At 42.8% G+C, this 20545-nt stretch overlaps 1 protein-coding gene across 1 annotated transcript in view; it reads right to left on the reverse strand.

The window, feature by feature from the left end:
- The window catches only part of SLC6A1 (solute carrier family 6 member 1), a 118407-nt gene that overhangs the window by 16270 nt on the left and 81592 nt on the right, over positions 1 to 20545 (reverse strand). The window contains exons 5-10 of the mRNA XM_077325694.1: positions 17307 to 17416; positions 17067 to 17199; positions 14954 to 15088; positions 14718 to 14821; positions 14140 to 14264; positions 10676 to 10788 (exon numbers count right to left, since the gene is read on the reverse strand). Coding sequence (XP_077181809.1) covers positions 10676 to 10788; positions 14140 to 14264; positions 14718 to 14821; positions 14954 to 15088; positions 17067 to 17199; positions 17307 to 17416 — 720 coding nt within the window. The remainder of the gene's footprint in view (positions 1 to 10675; positions 10789 to 14139; positions 14265 to 14717; positions 14822 to 14953; positions 15089 to 17066; positions 17200 to 17306; positions 17417 to 20545) is intronic.

The following is a 20545-nucleotide window of genomic DNA, read 5'->3' on the forward strand; positions in this document are numbered from 1 at the left end:
TTTCTAGCAGCCAGTGGAGAGACTGTAGTGTTTGATGGCATTTAAACATACATCAACAAGAATCACGTTTGATAGGAAGACCATTTTAAAAATCAACTGTCTTCTGAATGTAGAATGAGAGCATTTCACATTGAATACCAGATAAAACAGTTTGACAGAAAAAACGAAAGAATCCTAAAAGCTTTTTCAATGACTTCAGGTTTCATGAGAGAATGAAGAGTCCTTGATTTATTTCAATATCTTCAAGAAACAGCTTATATACACATATAAATATTATACTATATAATTTTGGCAAATAACACACAAAGAATGGGATTTATTTGCATTTATTATTTATGTGGATTTTTAATCCATTTGTCTTAGTTAATACATAGGATTTTCTGTAAGTCCTTTTCATTTGTATCTTCTTATTGTCAGTGTGATATTGGTTATGGCTGTGACTTTGTTCATGGCTGAAGAATATAAAAACTAGTGATCCTCACATCATAATCTAACAGTGTATCTACTGTGCCATATTTAAAGCAATTAAAAGTTCGGCTGTTTACACTGGACAAACAGGACAGCTCTGGACACAAATTGGACGTTAAAATCTGCAATATTGAGAAATTACTGGTGAAACGTTTTAATTTTTCAGGATATACTGTACTCCTACAAAAGAACCTCTAAAGATGAGATGGCTAGAGTGAGTTAGGGCTAGGTTGTCTGGAGGTTTGGGCTGGGTTGTCACCAATATGTTGATGACACCCAGCTCCACCTGGTTATGAGTAGCTAGCTGGGTACTCCCCTGATTCTTTGGCTGAGTGTCTGGGGACTGTGATGGAGTGGCTCAAGCAAAGCCACTTGAAGCTCAGTCCTCTAAAGACAGTGGTCCTGTGGCTGGGAAGGAAAGATCCAGGTAAGGAAGTGTGCCTCTCTTGTCTTGATGGACTGCAGCTTCAGACTGCCCAGACCAGCTACTAGTGCTCTACCTACTACTAGTGCTCTACCTGGCCCTGGAATACTTAGCCACAGTGATCCATGTGAAAGTCACCTTCAGGTCAGATTAGTGTAACTTGCACTACATAGACTTTCCCTTTTCCCTGACCTGGAAGTTGCAGTTGAATAGGTTTTAATGTATCTTAAATTTTAAATTTTTGTACAGGTTCTTCATTTATTGATGGGAGTGGCCCCAAGACCATCTGGAGAGGGGTGACATATAAATCAAAGTATAGATAGATGGATAGACAGACAGACGATAGATAGATAGATAGATAGATAGATAGATAGATAGATAGATAGATAGATAGATAGATAGATAGATAGATAGATAGATAGATAGATAGATAGATAGATAGATAGATAGATAGATGAAAATCCATCATAATCATAGAGTTGGAAGGGAACTTCTGGGTCATCTAGTCCAACCCCCTGTACTATGCAGGATACTCACAACCCTATCTCTCATCCCCTGTAACCTGCCACCACAAAATCAGCCTCTCCATCAGATGGCTATTCAGCCTCTCTTTAAAAATTTCCAAAGATAGAGAACCCACCACCTCCTGAGGAAGCATGTTCCACTGAAAAACCACTCTGTCAGGAACTTCTTCCGAATGTTTACACAGAATTTCTTTTGAATTAATTTCATCCCATTGGTTCTGGTCCGTCCCTCCGGACAAGAGAGAACAATTCTGCTCCATCCTCTATAAAGGTAAAGGTAAAGGTATCCCCTGTGCAAGCACCGAGTCATGTCTGACCCTTGGGGTGACGCCCTCTAGCGTTTTCATGGCAGACTCAATACGGGGTGGTTTGCCAGTGCCTTCCCCAGTCATGACCGTTTACCCCCCAGCAGCAAGCTGGGTACTCATTTTACCGACCTCGGAAGGATGGAAGGCTGAGTCAACCTTGAGCCGGCTGCTGGGATCGAACTCCCAACCTCATGAGCAAAGCTTTCAGGCGGCTGCCTTACCACTCTGCGCCACAAGAGGCTCTGAGAAGAGGCTCTCTGAGGCACAAGAGGCTCTCTGAGGCACAAGAGAATTAGGATCCTCTATAAGGCACCCTTTTAAATACTTGAAGATGGTTATCAAATCCCCTCTCAGTCATCTCCTCTCCAGGCTAAACAGACCAAGCTCCCTCAACCTTTCTTCATACATCTTGGTCTCCAAACCCCTCACCATCATTGTTGCCCTCCTCTGGACATGCCCCAGTTTGTCTACATCCCTCTTCAACTGGGGTGCCCAAAATTGAACACAGTACTCCAAGTGAGGCTGAACCAGAGCAGAGTAAAGTGGTACCATCACCTCCCGTGATCTGGACACAATACTCCGTTTGATACAGCCCAAAATCCCATTTGCCTTTTTAGCCACCGAGTCACACTGCTGACTCATGTTCAATGTATGGTCTATTAAGACTCCTATATCCTTTTGACACATACTGCTACCAAGACTAGTCTCCCCCAAGAAGTGTTGAATTAGGATCCATCAAGAAATCCAGTATTCTACATCATTCTCTCACAAGGGCTTGGCTTTCCTTACTTAGGTGAATATATGATACTGCATTATATGAATTAGACCATCAGTCTATCAAAGTCACTATTGTCTACTCAGACTGGCAGTGGCTGTCCAGGGCTTCATTTGGAGATCTTTCACATCACCTTTTACTTGACATTTTAAACAGGATATGCTGAACCTTACACCTTGTGCAGGCCAAGCAAATGCTTGACGACTGAGTCACAGTCTCTCCCAAAGATACACAACAAAAATTGAGTCTCATAGCAACTTTAAGACCAACAAAGATTTATTCAAGGCATGAGCTTTCAAGTGCATGCACTCTTCCTCAGACTAAATGGAACAAGGATCATAAGCATACAGATATAAGGCAAAAGTAAATTCTGGCAAATTAGTAAACTGTGCCGTAATATCCAAATTAAGCTATGTTGTGGCATATAATTCTTTTCTAAAGAATGATGATGCGCTGAACTGTTTTGAACTGAGAGCTATATGTAACCATTAGTGGTGTTCAGTTATTGTCTCTTTTGGGTCTGTCTTCCAACAGGTTCTCTCTTGGTTTCCTTCTGGCTTTGTTAATCTGTTTCTTGACCTCATTGTTTGAGTACCTTAGTTCCAAGAAGTTTGTTGTAGATCCTTCAGGTGGGATCTCTGTCTGTGGAATTGGAGAAGATGTGGTTGTAACATAGAGTCTGGCTGTATATAATAGATTATTTGGTATGTTTAGGATGATAGCTAGAGGCATGCAGGTACGTTTGTCAGTCAGTAGGCTTTCAGTATAAGGTGGTCGCGAGGCATCTATTGTTTATTTTTATGGCAGTGTCCAGAAAATGTATTTCTTGCATAGATAGATTCATTGTCAGGTTGACAGTGGGGTGAAATCCGTTGTATGCCTGGTGGAAAGTATCCAGGGCTTGTGTCCAGACAATAAAAAATGTCATCAATGAAGCACAGGTATAAGAGAGGTATGAGTGGGTGATCATTGAGGAAGCATTGCTCCAGGTCTGCCTTGAAGATGTTGGTGTATTGAGGGGCTGTGCAAGTGCCCATGGCTGTACCATTGATCTGAAGGAGCAAGTTGTCACCAGAACTGAAGTAGTTATGGGTGGGAACAAAATGACAGTTTAGTAGCCGAGTCAGATGTGGTGTTGTTAGAAATTGTATTCCTAATGACTTGTAATCCATCTTTGTGTGGGGTGTTGGTATACAGGGATTCCACATCCATGGTGATTAAAATAGTATTCTCTGGAAGGTTGTATTCTCTGAGGATAGTATTTTCCTCAGAAAGTCTGTGGTGTCACAAACATAACTAGGCGCGTTGATGGCATAGGGTCTTAAAACAGAGTCCATGTAGATACCCCCGTTGTGACAGTATTTACGCCTGAGACAACTGGGTGCCTTGGGTTGCCAGGTTTGTGGATTTTAGGTAGAAGATAAAAGGTACCTGGTCATGGTTTCTTGCCAGCACAGCTTGTCACTTGTAAAGTTTTGTCATTGTCACATATTGAGCCATCTTGTTTGATCAGTCCATAAAATCTAGTGGTGTTCCAGTTTGGTGTAGTGGTTAGGAGTGCAGACTTTTAATCTGGCAAGCAGGTTCGATTCTGCACTCCTCCAAATGCAGCCAGCTGGGTGACCTTGGGCTCGCCACGGCACTGATAAAATTGTTCTGACCGAGCAATGATATCAGGGTTCTCTCAGCCTCACCTACTTCACAGGGTGTCTGTTGTGGGGAGAGGAAAGGGAAGGCGACTGTAAGCCGCTTTGAGCCTCCTTTGGGTAGAGAAAAGCGGCATATAAGAACCAACTCTTCTTCTTCTTCTTCTTCTTCTTCTTCTTCTTCTTCTTCTTCTTCTTCTTCTTCTTCTTCTTCTTCTTCTTCTTCTTCTTCTTCCATTTTGCTGCATATAGAATCCTTGTAGTTATTGCCATATACTTAGTAAGTTTACTCTACATTCTAATGATATTTGATACTGTATTCAATAACATACATTTTGTATCTAAAAGAAATTTAATTTTCAATATCCTTTGCTGCTCATTGCCTGTTGTTGTTAAAAGTTCCCGAGTAGTCAGCAAAGTACTTCATACTGAGGAGTATCCCTAGGATCTGATGGACAATGTCAGAACCAAGCACAGGTGGCATCCCATCATGACTGAGAATGTTAAACATCCCTTCTGGTGAGTGGAGGTAAGTAAAGGACAAACTGCAATCTCAGCATGCATGCCTGGGAAGGAAATTTCATTTAGGGCAGTGTAGTAATCTCTATGAACCTAGTAGTACAGTAAACAAAATATAATCCCATGGGAAATTCATGTGATCAGCTGGAATGTCCATAGTCATAATAGATTGTCTGGCAAAAATTGTTGAAATCAAGGGTTTTTTTTGCCAATAATAGACACGACTGTGGCCCCCAGAGGGTGAATGTTGTGCCCTGGACTAACTGCTCTGATTTCTAGCTGGAGGTGTGTGATTGACCAGAGATGCTGAGCCCAAAAATTGAGTCAAAAGATTGGACTTCGGGACATTGCAGTGTACATGATAGTGGTTAATTTGTAACTTCCAACATGTCTTCAAAGCTCTGAAGATTGAAATGAACTCTCCTGTCAAAGCTGAAGAGGTTATAGTGAACTGTTGATGGCGATTTGTCAACTCCATCACAGAAATCAGTTTCAAGGGCTTGTTTTTACCTTTCTCTCTTCTTTTTCTTCTTAGGATCATAAGATGTAACCAGAATGACAGTAGAATTAGCACCTTGCTTCTGGTTCATAGATTGATGGTGAGTTTCCAGAACCTGAGAATACTGAGTAGTAACATTTTCAGAAGTTGGAAATGAAGAAGAAGAAGAGTTGGTTCTTATATGCCGCTTTCCCCTACCCAAAGGAGTCTCAAAGCGGCTTACAGTCGCCTTCCTATTCCCATTCCTCTCCCCACAATGAAGGTTAAGATTACAATGATTTGGAAAGCTGACAAAACTGATGAAGTAGTCTTCAGTAGTAGTCTAAGGGTAAATCATAGGTTCAGATGAGTAAGCGTGTTCCTAAGGTATGGCTTTTAATTTACAAATTAAATAATGACAAGCACACTTTGTGATTTTTTGGCAGTGTGCAAGTTAAAATGCAGTGTACCTCCTCTAAGCCAGTCACAGGTTTTCCCTGAACAAAAATCACTTTAAAAATGTTATCCATTGTGCCACAGGTGCACAGAAGTTCAAAAGGGAAGAAAAATAGAGGCAGAATATTCTTCTTCACTCTCTCTTCAAAGAACTAATAAATAGTTTAACCAACAAACTCTATCTATCCTGATAAGAGTTCCACAAAAGTTAAGTGCTATAGCCATTGATTAAGAACTAGCCCGCCCGCGGAGACTCATGGATCCAATTGGATTCTGGAATGCTCTGCGGGACCCGATGCCTCCTGGCGACTCACTAGCGGCCTTGGTGGCGGACTGGCAGTCATGCCTATCGGCTGCTATAGATGAGATCGCCCCTAAACATCCTCTCTGCCCTCGACTCAAACAGGCTCCTTGGTATACCAGGGAGCTCCGGGAGAGGAAAAGGGAAGTGAGACGACTGGAGCGAGTGTGGCGGAAGACTCGCGACGAAGCTACGAGAACATCTCATCGCACGCTTATGAGGGCGTATGAGATCGCGGTGAAAGTGGCAAAACGGGAGTATTTTGCCGCGGAAATCGTGTCCGCAAGCTCTCGCCCGGCCCAACTATTTAGGACAGTTAGATCTCTTACCGCCCTTGAGGGGCGCCAAAATAGTAGTAAATTGGAACTAGGCTGCGAGGCTTTAGCGAGCCATTTTGCGGACAAAGTCTCGTTACACCGCCGCGCTCTTCCCGCCACAGTTAATACAGTAAATGAACTGGAGACCCGTTGGCCGCCTTTGGAGGTGATGTTCGATGGCTTCAGATGGCTCTCTTTACCCGAAGTGGACAAGTTGCTAGGTTCGGTTAGGGCGACCACTTGCCCCCTTGATCCCTGTCCATCCTGGCTCCTCAAGGGAGGTGGCCAGAGGATAGGAGGCCAGCTCAGGGATATCATCAATCTCTCCCTGGATTCCGGGGAGTTCCCTGGGCAGCTGAAGGGGGCAGTGGTTCACCCTCTCCTGAAAAGATCCACGCTGGACCCGCGGGACCCAGACAGCTACCGCCCGGTGTCGCATTTGGCATTCCTGGACAAGGTAGTTGAAAGGGCCATGGCAGACCAGCTCCTGGCATTCTTGGAAGAAACTTCGGCACTCGATCCATATCAGTCTGGCTTCCGACCTGGCCACGGGGTGGAGACGGTGTTGGTCGCCCTGTTGGATGACCTCCGTCGCCAGCTGGATAGAGGCGGGTCGGCAGTGCTGGTTCTTCTGGACCTGTCGGCCGCTTTTGAAACCATGGACCACGAACTACTGGTCCACCGCCTCGCCGAAACGGGGATACGGGGCACAGCTTTACGCTGGATACGCTCCTTTCTCCAGGACCGGACCCAGAGGGTAGCAGTGGGAGATGAGCTCTCGCGCCCCTACAGACTTCCTTGTGGAGTCCCACAGGGCGCGGTCCTCTCTCCCACATTGTTCAACGTCTTTATGCGCCCTCTGGCCCAGCTGGTGCGGAGTTTTGGGCTGGGTTGCCACCAGTACGCTGATGACGCCCAGCTCTATCTCCTCATGGACGGCTGCCCGGACTCTCCCCCGGAACCATTTGCCAGATGTTTGGAAGCGGTGACAGAATGGTTCGAGCAGAGTCGCCTGAAACTCAACCCCTCCAAGACGGAGGTCCTGGGGTTGGGACGTAGGGGGCGGGAACAGGAAGCGCGTTTACCCACCCTGGGAGGGACGCACCTTACCATCGCGTCCCAGGCCAGGAATTTGGGTGTGATCATTGACGCCTCCCTGACCTTGGAGGCGCAGGTCAAAAGAGTAGCGGGCCAGGCATTTTTCCAGCTTCGCCAGGCCCGACTACTAGCGCCCTACCTGTCCCCCGAACACCTAGCCACAGTGATCCATGCTACGGTCACCTCCAGAATAGATTTCTGTAACTCGCTCTACGCGGGCCTTCCCTTGTCCTTGGTCCGGAAACTCCAGCTAGTGCAAAACGCAGCTGCCAGGGTCCTCACTGGTACACCTTGGAGGGCTCACATTCAGCCAGTGCTGAGGCAGCTGCACTGGTTGCCAATTGCTGCCCGGATCCGGTTCAAGGTTTTGGTTTTAACCTTCAAGGCTTTACGCGAGTTGGGACCCACATACCTGAGGGACCGCCTATCGCCCTATGCCCCCCGCAGAGCCTTACGTTCTGCGGGAGAAAATCTGCTGGTCGTTCCCGGCCCCAGGGAAGCACGCCTGGCCTCAACCAGGGCCAGGGCCTTTTCGATCCTGGCCCCTACCTGGTGGAATGAGCTCCCGGGAGAGCTGCGGGCCCTGCGAGATCTTCCATCATTCCGCAGGGCCTGCAAGACGGAGCTCTTCCGCCAGGTTTATGGTTGAGGATGAGGCTAACATCTATGCCCCCCCAGGGACCCGGGACCCGGGACCTGGGATTGAAATTGGGGATTAGTACCATCAGTATCCCCTCTCCACCTGCTTGTAGTAGGAGGGGGAGGTTGATTAGCCTATCTTGCCAGGTTAGCTTGCTAACCGATAATGTTATATTGTAATTGTTGCTGAGGGTTTTTAATGGATTTTATTGGGGGTTTTAAAATGTTGTAACCCGCCACAAGCCGTAAGGCAGTGGCGGGCAATAAATCGAAAGATAATAATAATAATAATAATAATAATATGTGAAAGGTACTACCCTGCCCACTGGATCCTTGCTGACTAGGTAGAGCTGGCACACACAACATTTAATTCTAGGAGGTTCCAGCCAAGACTGTGCACACACTTCAGTAATGCATCACAAAGAACAATTGAATTAAAATAGCCAGCAAAAATATTTTTGAATGAAACCCAGTAGAGACAAACAGTCTTTCAAAACAGCCATGAAGGAGGAACCAAAAGCTGCTCTACAGAATTCTGTTTAGAAGCCCTACAAAACTGCAAGACATCTGAGTAACCACGGAAAAGTTCTCCAAACAGGTGACATAACAATATAGCAATGACCAAAGCACCACAATGACCAAAAGGAACTTCTGTGCTGAACACAGCTGCTGCACTTGTTTATGGGAGAGATGGTCCTTTAGGTCTGTTGGTCCCAGGGTGTGAAGGATTTTAGAGGTAAACACTAACATTGAAAAATTCCCCAGGGTAAGATTCAGATGGTGGCAGAGAATAATACTTTCTTTGCAGCTATCACAAATCATCTCATATGCCTGTAGATGGGCCCCGTTTCAAGTCTCCAGTCACTGTCCTTCTGGCTGCTTCAAAAATCATTTTAAATCCAACATGTCCCTAGTATACTAATGGGAGGATGCTCCTTCATGCAAAAGGAGAGAATACTGAGAGTATAGGCCTGCCACGAGAATCCTGTGGATTAGTATGCAGTATATAATAAATGAAGTATATAAATTATACTTGTTTCCTTTTGTACAAGACATGATATCTATGCATTTAAGTAAGGACAGCAAATGTTTACTGTAACAACCCTGTAATAGGAAAAGTGGCATTTCTTCTCTGACTGGAAAAAATGTACATTTGTTAAATCCAGAGTCCCCTTTTCTCCAAGGGAATTACAAATTAAGCAAAGATGGCTAAGGCAACAAAGGTATTAGTCTTATTTTAATCTTTGCACAAGCAGTATCCTCCTCCACTTTATGTCACAAAGCAAAGAGTCTACTGCACCTGGCTCACACCATCTGACAGAAATCCAAAGGACTCCGAGGAGTGGGAAAACAAAGTCTTTAATGGAGAGATTCACCAAGCAGTACAGGACACATAGTAACGTGGAGAACAGGAATCTTGATAGAGACACTGAACAATGGGTGCTAAGATCTTATATAGGGTTTGGGGGGCTTTGGCGGGATAATAGGTTCACATGGAGAGGCCTTTGATCTAAGGGCATGAAAAGTGAGAGATAACTAGTCTCTGTTCTGAGGTGTGGCAACTGACATTTTGGCGCTTCCCTGTGATCCAAGGGCATTTAGCAGACTAGGAGATAAAGGGGGGAGGGTTCTCGGCAGGGAGGAAGGAAGCTACAAACAGACAGGTTGTAAAACACAGGGCATCAAAGCAATGACGAAGTGCAACCAAGGAGGAGTGTTTAAGCTGAAACCAACTTTCTAGAGGAGTCCGGGGGACAGAATATGACACTTTATAAATGATGGCAATAACTTCCTATCACTTTTCATTTAAGACCTCCTGTAGCATTTATACACACACACACACACACACACACACACACATAGTTATAATAGCTTCCCTAAGCGATTTGATTTTGATTATGTGCTACAGGACTGCATGTCCAGTAGATAGTTGCTGACGTCTTGAGGAACAATTGTTTTCAATATATTTGGAATTAAATGATTAAACTCAGGTATTTTCACATTTCTTTAACTTTGGAAACTTAGTTTTTTATTTATAGATGTTTCTACCACTCATTTGCCACAAAGACTTGAACCTGGATGGTAATTACAACAGCAATTAAAATAATTAATAATATAAAAATATAGTAAATAGTATTACTGAAATAAATGGCAAAACTTTGGAAACAACAGCCTGTCTACAGCATAAAATAATTGAAATGCTAATATGTTTTGATCTGCTTCATTACAATTTACATTGTGCAATCATGTGTTGATAGACTGATAATGAGTTGGCATTACGGCCCTAATATTGCTCAGCCTTGGGTGGCTGAACACCACTAGTCCTCTAAGAAGTTGGAGGCCAACTGCTCAGGAGTTATGTAACTAGTTAACCTCATTCATTATCAAAATGAGCCATAAGGCCATCACAGACCTGTCATAACTCAGTCAAGTAGGTGAATGCTATCAGCATCCAACTGAGAGACATGGTGGTTAACCACCAGAGATTGAGTAATAGCAGGTCTGTGATGCCTTTATGGTTAATTCTGATAATTAACAACCTTTGGCATGCTATCTGTGTATGCACCCTGTGTGTCTGATGTGCAGCTTCTTAGAGGGACACCTGCTGTTAATCCACCTGAGGTTGAGAAAATAACAGACCTGAAGTATTTCTAAAGAAGCACATTTTTGTCTTCCATAACATTTCCCCCCAAAACAACATCAACAGTTGTATTTGTGTTACCTGGCTGTCTATTCCAAGCATAAGCAGCATGGAAAAGAACAGTACTGCCCACAATGGAGAGAAGGGTAGTTGAGTCACTGCTTCTGGATAGGCTAAAAATGCAAGGCCAGGACCTGATGACAGGGGTAAAATGTATAGATTAATGCAAAATGGAGTATCTTATTTAATATTACACATTTGCTGCAGTCTTTTATTATAATTTGCATATCTTATTGCATTGGTTAATAGCAAAAAAAAAAGAGAGAGAAAACAGAACTATATGGATAGTTGTGAAGGACAGTACTAAAAGATTAAGGTCCCAAGTACTTCTGTACAAGACCTGATATATATCCATAAGTGAAGAATTAAAAATCCACACTAACAGAGAGGGACCTTGAGTGACAGGTAGCTAAGTGCTCTCATTGGACAACAGCAGCTGAGAGGGAATTGGTATAGTAGCTGTGTGCTGCAGGGAAATTAGTCAGAAAGGTGGTGGGTCAGGAAGTGGGCCTACCCACCTTGGATGGGGGAGCATCTTAACATCTTGCCCTCGGCCAGGATTCTGCGAGTGAAATTAGATGCCCCTTTACTAATGGAGGCCCAGATCATGGGAGTAGCCTGCATGGCATTTTTCCATCTTCACCAGTTGAGGCTACTAGCACCTCAAGTGTCTCCAGACTGCTTGGACGCAGTAATTGATGTAATGGTCACCTCTAGACTCTGCAACTCGCTCTACATGGGGCTTTCCTTGTCCTTGACCCAGAAACTGTAGGTGGTGCAGAACGCAGGTTCATCTTGTCGGGCCCATATCCAGCCTGTGCTGAGGCAGCTGCATTGGTTGTCAGTTGCAGCCCAGATCAGGTTCAAGGTTCTGATTTTCACCTTTAAGGGCACCTGAGGCTTGGGCCCTACCTATCTGAGGGTCCACTTATCTCATGCCCCCCTGTATGCTAATCTGCTGGTGGTCCCTGGCCCTAGAGAGGTGCGCCTGGTCTCAACTGGGCAAGGGCATTTTTGATCCTGGCCCCAACCTGGTGGAATAAGCTCCCAGGAGAGCTGAGGGCCCTGATAGAGCTTTCAAAGTTCTGCAGGGCCTGTAAAATGGAACTCTTCTACCAAGTCTTTGGTTGATGTCAGAGTAGGGAACAGGGGCCCTCCTCAGGCTACACTGTAACACCAGACGAGCCTGTAACCTGAGGCATATGGCTGATCTAGATAAGTTGGAGGGGGGATGAGGTTTTATGCCAACAATTTGTGCTGTTCTAGTGGGGTTTTAATGGAATTTTAATGGGGTTTTTATCTGTATCTGTTACCCGCCACAAGTCTTCTGAGAGTGGTGGGCTAAAAATGCAATAATAAATAAATACATAAATTAAATATATCAGTATTATCTTTTAATCAACATTATAATTGATGAAACATAATTGACTTAAATAGTTCATTATAGAAGGCATAAAGAACAGGTTTAACAGGAAATAGCCCATTCTGTTCAACATTAATATTTTTCAGTAATATATAATCCTTTGAAATTAGCCTTTTAATTGACAAGTTGCTTGCAGTCAGGAAACAAAAACATTAATAGTTAGGCAGATGGTATATAGATGGTATATAGCTAGAACAGGGTTTCTCAATCTTTTTACTGTTGAGAAACCCCTGAAACATTCTTCAGGCTTTGAGAAACCCTGGATATGATGTCATCAGACCATGCCTCCCTGCCATGCCCTTGGAAGTTACATTTTTAAAGTTTGCATGGCATCATCACTAATAAAATAAAACGCTTGTGAAATAAAAAGTTTCATTTTTGTGTGTGCAGTATGCTAAATAGCAAAACTTGCCTGAACAAAACAAGGATACATTCATCTCAGCTATTTTAAAGCCCACCTTGCAAAGCAGCATTTCTTCTCAGGGAAAAAGATCTGTGTGATCTGTAGATCACTTGTAACTTTGGGAGATTTCCAGGCACCACCAGGAGGTTGGCAATCCTAGTAAGACCTGAGAATATATTTTCTCAGGGTCCTAAATGGCTTCCAGGGCAAGGGGAAACCTGGGAAGAAAGGAATCCTTGTGCAGGCTGTGCATAGTTCTTGCACTGCATTCAGGTATAGTAGCTCTCGCTGAGGAATGTGAGCCTCCAAGTGGGACCTGGGAATCCCCTGGAATGACAGTTCATATCTAGACTACAGGGATCAATTTCCTGGAGGCTAGACACCCTGGCAATGTACCCCACCAAAGTCCCTATACTCCCCAAGAGCCATTTCCAAATTTCCAGGAGTTTCTCGTCTTGATATGGCAACTGTTCTCTCCATGCAAACACATTCACAACAGGGACTCTTGTCCATCAACACACAAAGGTGCTGCATGATCCTGGGCAGCAAAGTAAGCGATTGTGTCCCCCCCCCCCATCTCACCCTCCAAAAGGCTCAACAGCAAAGCAGTAAAAGCCCAAAGGCACAATTGCTCCCCCTCAGCCCTGTTAAATATGTGGGTTCACGGACCATATGACACTGGAATCGTTGCAGCTCTTTAATCATGGGAGTACATGATACAGAAAGTATCAAGACTTCACTCTGCTAAACCCCCCCCCCTGAAAACCCCAACATATATACATACAGAGAACAATGGGGCTGGCCATGGTGGCAAGCCATTGGCTCAGATTCCTTGAATAATTTAAACTGATTGGCTGTCATGGTGGCCCCACCCCCACCCCCAGAAAGTTTCCAAAAGGGCCGCCACCACAGGGGCAAAGGCCCAATGACTCCCCCCTCACCCCCACACCCTGGAAAGCCTCCAAAAGGGCTAGTGTCACAGTGGCAAAGGCCCAATCCTGCTCCTGTTGCTCCCACCCCCTTGGGAAACCTTGAAAAGGGCCACCACTCTAGCAGAGAAGGCCTTATCAACCCCACCTTAAGAGTAAGTTAAAAACTTACCCAGTTGCTCCATGTGCCATGCCTCAGCCAGCAAGGATATATCTGACTAAGGCACTTCCCCTTCCCACCCCTTTAGGCCATTTTGTGAAGGAGGGTGTGTTAGCATGACCACATATGAAGATTTTTTAAAAAAATAAATAAAAATATTTTAAAATTATTTTCCCCTCAACAATCTCATGAACCCCCGGAGGGGGAGGGGGCACAAAACTCTAGGTTTTTGCAAAACTCCAGTTGAAAAACCATGAGCTAGAAAGATGTGTAGTATATGAGTCAGTGGGTAACAGTAGGACTTTACTTCCCTTCAGAGTTGTTCTTATTCAACATTTATATATGTTGATCTCTATTTCTGATGGCATTATTGTCTCTGTCTTAATCACACTTTAATTACAGGATCTAACTACCTTCCCTGAGAGTTATTTAGTTCACAGTTGAGCTTTTTGGCTGAGCAAAGATCTGAACCCAAGACTTCCTGATCCTAGTCTTTAACCATAACTCCACATTGCCTCTCATCTGTTGGCTTTGCAAACAATAATGCATGTAACTTAAGAGGAAACAAACCTGATGCTGCAACTTCTTGGATGTCACGCTTAGTGACATGAGCCATGAATCCAACAATAGAGAAGATAACAAAACCAGCAAACATGCTTGTACATGAGTTTATGCAGCATACTATGATGGAATCCCTAAAAAAAAGAGAAAATAATAATGGGGAAATCATATATTTGAAGCTTAAGACGCGGGACAGAATCAGCATTTCTCTGCTTAAAAACCTCCAAGGAAGGAGAACCCACCACCTCCCAAGGAAGCCTGTTCCACTGAGGAGCTGTTCTAATTGTCAGGAACTTGGGCAATCTTTGTAGCTCTATATAACTGAGAAGATCTTTATTTATTATTTATTTGGATTTTTACACTGCCCATTCTTTACAGCTCTGGATGGTTTACACGGAACATTATGTAACTTTACATGGAACATTATAATAATCTATAACATTGTATAGTTTCAATACAGTATCACAACATCTTTGAATCAGACTCTTTGAAGACTCTGTCTGCCTGTATTAATTTAGACTAGACTTTCTATATGATATCTATAGTGTCTAGGATAGTAAGTAAATAGTGAATTATAATCACTTCACCTGTAAACATTGTTGTTGAAAGGGTTGTAGCTTCCTAGAGCAATCAATGAACCAAGACCCAGACCATAGGAGAAAAAGATCTGTGTAGCAGCATCCAGCCAAACCTAATGATAAAAACCAAACAATTAATTGATATAATTTTAAATAAACAAAGGGTCCTGTTGCTTACTAATTATAAAATAATGGAAGTAAACAAAATAGTATGGCTATTTAAGTTACAGAGCTGGAATGCTTACCTCAGAGTCTGAGAGCTTGGCGAAATTAGGAGTTACATAAAATAAAATGCCTTCTTTTGCTCCAGGTAATGTCACTCCACGGAAGAACAAGATAAGCAACATGACATATGGATAAGTGGCAGAGAAGTATACCACCTAATACAAAGATACATAAATGGTCATACTGAGTTTTCTCTGATTTAAACATTAACATTGGGTTTATGGAGTACAACAGCAACTAAATCCAGTTTATAATTTTATAATTCTATAAAAATCTAAAATCTGTGTGGATGTGACAGTATTCTGCTCATCCTTCTCAAATACAGAGAAGTAAAGCTGGCTTCAGCCAGAGCCAGGGCCTTCTCTGCCCTGGCTCTGGTCTGGTGGAACACTCTTCCAAATGAGATCAGAGCTCTGTGGGACATGAAATAGTTCCATGGGACCTGCAAAACAGAGTTCTTCCACTGGGCCTATCGTTGAGGCCCACAGTTGACCAATGAACCTGGCCTCCCTATGCATTCATGATGTATGCACATAAACAAGAACACCTAGTAATGCCAAATTACCATTGTTACACTTTGCCCTAGCATTTACCCACTCCACCATTGCTGAGGTAAGTAGTATGCTCCTATCTCTGAGGGATCGTGTCATATGAAATGCTTTTAATCAACGTAAACTTTAAAAAATAACCAGGTTCAATTATATTGTACTTTATTATATTTATCTATTATGTTTTTTTATGAAAGAGCCTCTTGTGGTGCAGAGTGGTACATGCTGTATGAAGAAGAAGAAGAAGAGTTGCTTCTTATACGCCGCTTTTCCCTACCCGAAGGAGGCTCAAAGCGGCTTACAGTCGCCTTCCCATTCCTCTCCCCACAACAGACACCCTGTGGGGTGGGTGAGGCTGAGAGAGCCCTGATATCACTGCCCGGTCAGAACAGTTTTATCAATGCTGTGGCGAGCCCAAGGTCACACAGCTGGTTGCATGTGGGGGAGCGCAGAATCGAACCTGGCATACCAGATTAGAAGTCCGCACTCCTAACCACTACACCAAACTGGCTCTCACCAGTTCTGAAGCTCTGACCATGAGGCTGAGAGTTTGATCCCAGCAGCCGGCTCAAGGTTGACTCAGCCTTCCATCCTTCCGAGGTCGGTAAAATGAGTACCCAGCTTGCTGGGGGGTAAACGGTAATGACTGGGGAAAGCACTGGCAAACTACCCCTTATTGAGTCTGCCATGAAAATGCTAGAGGGCGTCACCCCAAGGGTCAGGCATGACTCAGTGCTTGCACAGGAGATACCTTTACCTTTACCTTTACTTTTTATTGTGTAAACTGCCCTGAGCCCTTAGGAAGGGCAGTATAAAAGTGTAATAAATAAAGACATGAATTCAGAATTTGTAACTCACTAGTATATGTCCAGTTCTTCTATTAAGCCATCTTTTATGCCTAGTTTTTCTGCTATTCTATTAGACAAATGTGTCAATTGGTAAAGAATGGAACTGATGAAGTGTGCATGCACATGAAAGCTTATACTTTAAATAAAACTTTTGTTGGTCTTTGCCACTGGATTCTAAATTTCGTTTTGCTGCTTCAGACCAACATGTCTGCACACCTGAATCTATTTTCCTGGTGATAGAGAAATATAAGGACTCTTGCTGTTCTTTGATTTTACAATAGAAAGAAAACATTTGTTACTTCTTGCTCCCAGAAGGCCAGATTGCAACTTGACACCAGTACTGTGCCTGCTCTTATAAACTCTGGGGATCTTGAAAGCTTGCACACTATTTAGAAATGGTTTTAAGTGGGTTGTGTTCTTGACGTCTTAATATCATGTGAGATCAGACTTAAGATCAGGGGCTAGGACACCTGCTTCCTCTCACCTAGTCTTTTTATTTAAAATTTTTGTAGCATCCAGTTTTTACTACATCTTCTTCACCTTTTGCAATTCTACTTTCTTCATTGTTTACCGTATAACTTCCGTCAACAGTTGTTTGCACTGTCTTCTGATTCGGTCCTATTGCATTCACTTAATAGTTTATGGAAAGACGTTTCTCAATAGATGAATTTTTAGAATGCTGCATGGTTTTCAAAAGGGAAGACTGTCATAGCTAGATTTTAAAAAGGGACTCTTACCTTTCCAGTCCAGCCTACCCCCTTCCAGATGCAGAAATACACCAAAACCCAAGCAATTGCTAGTGTTATTGCTAATGGCCAACGGATTTGACCTGGCTTTTCAAGACCATCAGTCATTTGATGCATGTTGCGTCTGAAATCAAAGCATAAAGATATAAATAATTTAGCGGGGGTTGGTATCTATTGTGATTCTAACAATATATATTCACCAGAATGAGAAAAATATTCTGCTAAGCTTACTCCCAAAATTCCATCACGGCACTTGTCATGTTGGTGGTATTTGCTATGCTGTAGTTTGAGAAGCAGCGTTCTGTGTTCCAGGTGTTTCCACAGTGTCTCCAGGGAAGATTCTAATTAGGGGGAGGAGAATTGTGGGAGAAAAAAATAAACTATCAGTGTTTCAAAAGTAAACAGTGCATACATCAAGTTTGCTTTTCTAGCAATGATTGAAAATAAAGTCATTTCACGTATTTCAGTGCATGATCACATGTTTTTCCACATGGTTCACGTGAAAATGTTCCACACAACTGTAGAATGGTTTAGCTGAATTTAACTCTGCCAATTAAACACCTCCCCCCACTATCAAAAGCCTGCATTTACAAGGATATCTCCTAAAATAATAGAAATCTAAAATGATATAGGTTGGATGTTTCAAGTCAGGCAAACAGGATATTTTCTTGTTTAATCATAAACATCCAATAGATGTTTGATTTTGCTATATATTCCCTGTCATGTAAGAAGATCATAGTCTGACGAAGAGCGCTTGCACTCGAAAGCTCATGCCCTGAATAAACCTTTGTTGGTCTTAAAGGTGCTACTGGACTCTGATTTTATTGTGCTACTTCAGACCCACACAGCTACCCATTTGAATCCATCCAATAGGGACCATTCTTTTACATATATGTGTAGCTATTGTGCTTAGCTGTCCTCTGACCATCTGATTCCAACCCCTTTTCTCTATCTTATTCATAATCCTTTCCAATATACACTTATCTTAAATACCTCAGAAGTCTTTAAGCCAGAATTCATTATACAAACAAGTAACAGCTTAGACTGTATTTCTTCTGTGCATGGAATTAATACTTCTTTGTATTATCTTTGGAGCTCAGCCATGGCCCCAGGGAAATGGATTCAAATTTCAGCTCAGCCATAGACTCACCAGGTGGCCTTGGGCAAGTCACTAAACAGCCTCAGTTCCACATCTGTAAAAATGGGAATATCAGTGACTCATTCTCACAGGTTTGTGTGAGGAGGAATGAAAAAGGAAGCAAAGCACTCTGCACACTGGAGGTATTACTGTTAGCATGCAGTATAAATAGAATATAGCCCATTTTGTACTTTTTTCTCTGATGAACACTGAAGGATATTGTTGGCCTTCGGTATGAGTCAAATAACACTTTATGGCCATGTCCTGGAGAAGCAAAATGTGTACACCTGACAGTGCACTCCTAAGTCCATTGACTTCAATAGAATTAGAAAGGTACAACTCTACTTAGGATTGGACTATAAAAGTTGGTTGGTCAGAAGAAACATATTGGTTGGCATGCAAAAGTGCTGGAGAAACTGAGATAGAAGGGAATGAAAAACTAGCAGATCAAGAGCTAAATCAGAGGAACAGCATATACAAAAAATTAAATTTCCACTGGCTCCTTTCTTATGCAATGCATATTTTATGATCAAAAGGTTTTATTTATTTTTCCTTCAAAAATTATTATTATTAACATAAAATTGAATGTTCACACTTGGCATTAAATCAACCTTCACAATGTGAGATCAAATGTCCTTCATATTTGTATCATCTGCTGTTGGTTATTTCTAGCGGCTGGCATATGCTCACTATGTAATATAGGTTCTATTACTAACTATCATGGTTAATAAGATAATAAGTGGAACCCTGCAAGGATTTGTGGGAAGTGCCTCATTCCCCACTTCTTCTTTCCCTTTTCTCCTTTTCCTGCTTTCTTCTTTTATTTTAGGTTTCCAATCTCCATGTGGGTCCACAGATCTTCTGGAATGACAATGCCTAGAAGGGAGACATTTTCCAGAAGGCAAAGCCCACCTTTGAACTAGCATCTGAACCAGCTAAGCAGCAGATAAACAGAAATACATCAGGGTAAGTCCCAAATATACTGGCATTGAGCCCAAGTCTCCCATTTCACACAGGAGCTTCCTTCCCTGGTGGGCATGGCCTTTGTTGGAGGTGCAGTTCATAGTCTGAGGAAGAGTGCTTGCACTCGAAAGCTCACGCCTTGAATAAATCTTTGTTGGTCTTAAAGGTGCCACTGGACTTGATTTTATTGTGCCACTTCAGACCAAAACGGCTACCCATTTGAATCTTTTCTACTGACAGAATCAACCTTGGAATACTGTGGTTGCCGAGTAGCCATCACTGAAGGAATCCCTTGCTTAAAGCTACAGATACTCTTTTTATTATTTGGGTTCCCCCCCTCCACATTTCTTTATTTAGATGTCATGTTTTTCTGCAAACATAGGGTGTTTTTCAGGGTTTTAGAAAGATTAAATTTGCTCATTCACAGCTCCAGTCACCAAATTTAAGTATCCTTAGATTTAGCTGACTTGATTATTAATGTATAGATATTGATTCCATATCTCATTTTCAAAACTGGCCAGATAGATAACTTGTCCATGAACAGTCTATACATTCTCTCAGCAACTAGGATCATCTGCTGTGCTGATTTTTTCCCTTTCACCTTTTCAGTTATTTCTCTTTATATTATGTTTGATGATTCTCCCACTTGTGATGTCATCTCTCTCCTGTTTGTGCAAACCATGGGGCCATTGTTAAAGTTGTGCTTCAGAAAGGCACCCTGGTGGTGGAACCCAGCAGATGTGTGACAAGTGGCATCACGCATGGATTTTGTAAATTCTCATGGACAACTGAACAAAGAGGCTTCCCCACCTTCTCACTAAAAAGGCCAGCCAGGTCCCTGTCAGCATTCCTTCCCCACAGCTGCAATGGCCCCCTTTAGATGAGTCTTGGGGGCTTTTTGTAAAATGAATAAATAATAAATCCCCCCCCACACACACACACATTTTCCTTTTGCCTTATCCAGGCACTCATGGTATCTCATGCAGTGTTGCAGTGGGGATCCTGTAAGAACTGGTAGGGTGCACCTCATTTTCTCAGAGATACTAATAATATCTAATTATAAATAATAAATTAAATACACATGGGGATACATATAAGATCAGAATTTTAAAAAAGCATGCTATAGCACTAAATTTAAAGTGACAAAGATGGGATCGACACTAAATCCTACTCCACATCTTATTATTTTATCCACAGACCTCATCCCAGATGCTTTTCCGTCAGCTGAAATAATATCAGTCTTCGGAAAAGGGCTTCAGGAAATGGGCTACATTGAACATGCATTTATCTACATCCCCATATACTGCTTTCCATCAATCGTTCCTGCTTTAAATATGATTGGGCAGATCTACATTTGAAGCATTTGCCA

This window comes from Paroedura picta, chromosome 3 (genome assembly GCF_049243985.1).
Source record: "Paroedura picta isolate Pp20150507F chromosome 3, Ppicta_v3.0, whole genome shotgun sequence".
NCBI classification, from domain to species: Eukaryota; Metazoa; Chordata; class Lepidosauria; order Squamata; family Gekkonidae; genus Paroedura; species Paroedura picta.